General features: G+C 39.0%; 1 protein-coding gene across 1 annotated transcript; it reads left to right on the forward strand.

Annotated features, from left to right (window-relative positions):
* The first annotated feature begins 390 nt into the window (after nt 1–390).
* PABPC5 (poly(A) binding protein cytoplasmic 5) lies at nt 391–4,832 on the forward strand. The gene is made up of 2 exons (XM_061136658.1): nt 391–600; nt 1,146–4,832. Exon 2 carries the CDS (start codon nt 1,286–1,288, stop codon nt 2,432–2,434), a length of 1,149 nt encoding a protein of 382 aa, XP_060992641.1. The 5' UTR covers nt 391–600; nt 1,146–1,285; the 3' UTR covers nt 2,435–4,832.
* Nucleotides 4,833–5,219: the final 387 nt, after the last annotated feature.

Below are 5,219 nucleotides of genomic sequence, written 5' to 3' on the forward strand. Positions count from 1 at the left end.
TCCAGAACAGCTGTCAATTGACTTTCCAAAGCACTCAGGAAAGTATGCAACCTATATCTTATTTCCTAAGCAGAAATGATTTAGGGAACTCGTTTGGAAAAAAAAAAAAAAAAAAAACAACTTGACAGTTCTCTCCACCTAGATCATCACCTCCTTTGACTTGATTGTGGGGTCAGCAGCCTAAACGTAATATTTTAAATTAATAAATAAATTTTTAAAACTAAGAAAAAAATCTAGAAACCTTTTCAATCTCTCACTCTCTCTCTCTCTTTTTTTTTTTTTTTAACATCTTGGCAGAGAGCAAGCGGGAAGAAGCGGGAAGTTCCTTAGCACGGTTCCGGGTTTCCTTGCGCCCCGCCCGCCCGCTCGCCCCACCACAGCTACAGGCTTTTTAGTCCCTGGGTCGGTCTGTCCTGCGGGGAACAATCCCTGTCCATCCGTCTGCGCTCTGCCCTCCCGCCGGGCATCTGCCCTTCTCTCCTGACTCCGCCCCGCATCTGTCCGGAACCGCCTCGCGTCTGAGCTGACCCAGTGCGCGTCCGCCAGTCCCTCCGGACCCGCCGCGAGTCTCAGGCTGCCGAAATCACCGCGCGTCACTCGGTCCGTACCCAGTGGGCATCTTGGGTATCTGGGCGGTCTCCGGTCCCCCGCGCGTGTGTCTGTCTGTCTGTCTCTCTGTGCGATTCGCTGCTTGCAGCCTGCCTGCCTGGCCGCAGCGCACCAAGTGTCCAGTTTGCCCTTTCGCTGACGCTGAGTGTCTGTAGCGCGGCCTTAGTGAGCCGCCAGCCCGCCTGAGACCGGCCAGGCAGCCGGCGGAGGAATACACGTTCGGCCCCTGCCCTTGTTGTTATCATTTTAAACCCACGGGAGCTTGAGGCCTATTTTTATGCAGAAAATTGGTCGTGAGGCCTCTGTCGGCAAGGCTAGATGTGGGGAGCCAGCCAGCTGCTTGGTGATTTCTTACTATTTAGCGGGAAAAGAGACATTTCTCTCCTACTACTAGCTTTTGAAACTGATTTTAGATCTGAATGGGTGGAAATTCTAAGCCCCCTTAGGGAGAATGGATTCGTTATTGGGGTGCTTTTTTGTCTGATGCGTTTGTTCTGAGCCTGCTGACCAGCTGTTTCTGAACTTCATTTTCTCAGCCTCAACAGTGATTCTGAGTCTGCTTTTAGCTTTCTTCGCCTTGGCTTTTTTCTGTTTGTGAACAGCTGTTTGGCCCATAGCTTAGAGAAAGCAGCCTTTTTGTCTCTCCCAAGAGAGCCTTCTCCCTGTGCTCAGAGAGATGGGGAGTGGGGAGCCTAATCCTGCTGGCAAGAAAAAGAAGTACCTCAAGGCTGCCCTGTATGTGGGTGACTTGGACCCAGATGTTACCGAGGACATGTTATATAAAAAGTTCAGGCCTGCTGGACCTCTGCGCTTCACCCGAATCTGCCGTGACCCGGTGACCCGCAGCCCCCTGGGCTATGGCTACGTTAACTTCCGCTTTCCTGCGGATGCTGAGTGGGCACTGAACACCATGAATTTTGATTTGATTAACGGCAAACCATTCCGTCTAATGTGGTCTCAGCCAGATGACCGCTTAAGAAAGTCTGGAATTGGAAATGTATTCATCAAAAACCTGGACAAATCCATTGACAACAGGGCCCTTTTTTATCTGTTTTCAGCTTTTGGGAGCATTCTCTCCTGCAAAGTCGTATGCGATGACAACGGCTCTAAGGGTTATGCCTATGTACACTTTGACAGCCTGGCCGCTGCCAATAGGGCCATCTGGCACATGAACGGAGTGCGGCTCAACAACCGTCAGGTGTACGTGGGCAGATTCAAATTTCCGGAAGAGAGGGCTGCTGAAGTTAGAACTAGGGATAGAGCGACTTTCACTAATGTTTTCGTTAAAAACTTTGGAGATGATATGAATGACGACAAACTGAAGGAACTTTTCAGTGAGTATGGGCCAACTGAGAGTGTTAAGGTAATAAGAGATGCCAGTGGGAAATCGAAAGGCTTTGGATTTGTAAGATATGAGACACATGAGGCTGCCCAAAAGGCTGTGTTAGACCTGCATGGAAAGTCCATCGATGGGAAAGTGCTTTATGTAGGGCGAGCACAGAAGAAAATTGAACGTCTTGCTGAGTTAAGGAGAAGATTTGAGCGGCTGAGATTAAAAGAAAAAAGTCGGCCTCCAGGGGTGCCTATCTATATTAAGAACCTGGACGAGACCATTGATGATGAAAAACTGAAGGAGGAATTTTCTTCCTTTGGATCAATTAGTCGGGCCAAAGTGATGGTGGAGGTGGGGCAAGGCAAAGGGTTTGGTGTTGTCTGCTTCTCCTCTTTTGAAGAGGCTACCAAAGCAGTAGATGAGATGAATGGTCGCATAGTGGGCTCCAAGCCCCTGCAGGTCACTCTGGGCCAGGCCAGGCGCAGGTGGTAAGGATAAATATGCTCAATTTGTTTCAGCCTTAAGCTGGTGCCTACTTAGTTTGGGCTACTTTGTGATAAGAGGTTATTTTATGTCAGTTAACAGGTTTTTTTAAGTGAATACTTTCTTTTGAAAAAAAAAAAAGTGAAACCAGAAAGCCTTGTTCATTTTAGTGAAAAACATAATTTCTAATTGTAAAACTGTCATTTTGTACTATTTTTCGATATAATATCCTTAGGAATATATAGAATAAAGTTTATTCCTCCACACACTTGTCCTAAACCAGTCAAGGTGAGGTAATTGAGTATATGTCCTTCCTAATTTCACTAATACTACTAAATTTCATTTCTATTAGGTCCTTACATCTGAGTCTATCACAGTGAAAACTTCTAACTTGCTTTTTGAGAAATCAGTAGAGCAGGGGAAAGTGTATGTGATCCAGTTAATGTTTATGCATAATTTTACTTTAAATTATTATTTAAAATGAATATTCCTTTTTAAAGATGTGAGCTTTTTTCTTTTTATTTATTTATATTTTCCCTTTTTTATTATACTGTGGACATACCACAGACTTCATAGTGGATTTTAGTAAGTTTTGAGAGTTCCCACTATTAACTTTATAGCTTCAATATAACTTCAATCAATCAGTACATTAGAAGATTAACACTTTAAAGATTGATTTTTTAAATTCTAAGTTTCATCTTAAAAACCTTTCCTGAGAGATTTAATATTTGAAGACAGGCTAAGGAGCATTCTTATTGCTTGTTTTGCTAAACTCTTTAGTAGGTATATTTGGATTGTGTTTAATTAACAAAAAGGGTGAATAACAACATTGAATTGCCTTTGTCTGTAGTTAATTTTAGGATTACCTTCAGCCTTTGTCATGTCAATATAGAAGGTAAACATTCCATGTAATGATGTTGAAAACTACTTTGAAGAACAACTTCTATTAAACTTGTCATTGCTTCTTGTAAACTGTTGAATATATTCACAAGATAATATTCACAGATGTTTCAAAATTAAGGAAAAGGTCCTCTCTTGATTAACTGGCATGCCTCCATCTATCATATGAGATCTCTTAATCCAGTGTGGTTCTCTTTCTGTCTAGCTGCTTGGAAGTTATGACAAAATATTCTGTTCTATGTTGCAGTTATGTTATTTGCCCTGTGACTTCTATATTATGGATTTTCTGTGTTTCACTTGTAGTTCCCTCTTGTCCACGCCCATCTACCTTTCAATCTGTATTACCCTTACTTTTTTATTTATTTTTTTTTGGATTGTGCTGCTGCTCTGCTCAGTCACTCAATCATCTTTGACTCTTTGGGACCCCGTGGACTGTAACCCACCAGGCTCCTCTGTCCATGGAATTTTCCAGGCAAGGATACTGAAATAGGTCACCATTTCCTACTCCAGGGGGATCTTCCTAACCCAGAGATCAAACCCATGTCTCTTGTGTCTCCTGCATTGGCAGGCAGATTCTTTACTACTGCACCAACTAGGAAGCCCTTTTCTTTGGGATTGCCTTTCTTTTGATATATGCCAATTGAAATCCATTTTGGAGTTAGAGAAATAAATACTTAATTTATGTAAAACTTAAATTATTACTTTTAAAAAATAGCATTCACTCATACCACAAATCCAATCATAAGAAACTATTTTATCTCTATTCTCAGTTGATTTTTATTACTTTATGTAGAAATCTTTCATATATAAAACAATATAAATATATAATTTTTAACACTTCTTTTAACTCTTTGCCCATAAAATAATGAGAATAACTTGTTTTCATGTAACTGTTTATCTACAGACTACTTGTATATTCATTATCACACATTTTCAAATGGAAATTATGGTTTTTATTGATTATAAACATAATACATTCTACTTGTAAAACAAATACAATGATGCAGAGACTTACAAAAAAGGAAGTAAAATTCCCAGAGTTCTGAGACAACCATTATTAACTATTTAACTGTGTGCTTATCTTTTTATGCCTTTCCCCCTATGTATACACACACTGTTTTACAAAAAAATAAAGCATACTATATGTATTTTTTTTATTTTAAGCCAAAACATAATCATCTGTTCATGTCAATAAATACCAATCTGTATCATCAATTAGTGACTACATAGTATTCCATTGTGTGGATGTACTATATCTTATTTAAGTAGCTCATTATTAAATGAGATTTATATGTTTTTCAATGTTTTCTACATTTGTAAACAATGCTGTGATGAACATCCTTAGTTAAAAACAGTATCAGTTATATGAGCTTGACAAAAAATATCTATAGCATGTAAAAGCTTAAATCTACTAGAAAAATAAAAATGCACATCATATTGATATACATGTACCTAAAATTTGAAAAGTGTTAATGATATATTCTTCATTTAAATTGACAAAAGAAAAAACTAATGGAATATAATTATTCATATTTTATGAGCCTACTTGCTTTACATCATTGTGATCATAAAATATTTGAAAAGGAAACAACTTCAAATAAAATTTAAAATACTTATCAATACATTGGTAATTATTTTACCATATGTGCTCTCTATTTCTTTCCCCCCATTGCCAGTTTTCATTTGAATTTGTAAACTTGAAGTGTCAGTGTTAAGACCTTTGCAAATACTTTGATTCAGAATAAATCATGAAATATGTATATAAGCTAAAAACTTCAAATATATGCATTTTATACACTTTGGGAAAATATTTAAGTATTTAAATTATTACTGTTTTCAAAAAGCTAGTCCGTATAAAGAAAAGGAGTAATTGTGGCTAGGTACAGATAAAACA

Source organism: Dama dama, chromosome X (genome assembly GCF_033118175.1).
Source record: "Dama dama isolate Ldn47 chromosome X, ASM3311817v1, whole genome shotgun sequence".
In the NCBI taxonomy this organism is placed as follows: domain Eukaryota; kingdom Metazoa; phylum Chordata; class Mammalia; order Artiodactyla; family Cervidae; genus Dama; species Dama dama.

What these genes read in the sequence shown, in the direction of transcription:
- PABPC5 (XM_061136658.1), top strand. Translation starts at nt 1,286, where the DNA reads ATGGGGAGTGGGGAGCCTAATCCTGCTGGCAAGAAAAAGAAGTACCTC.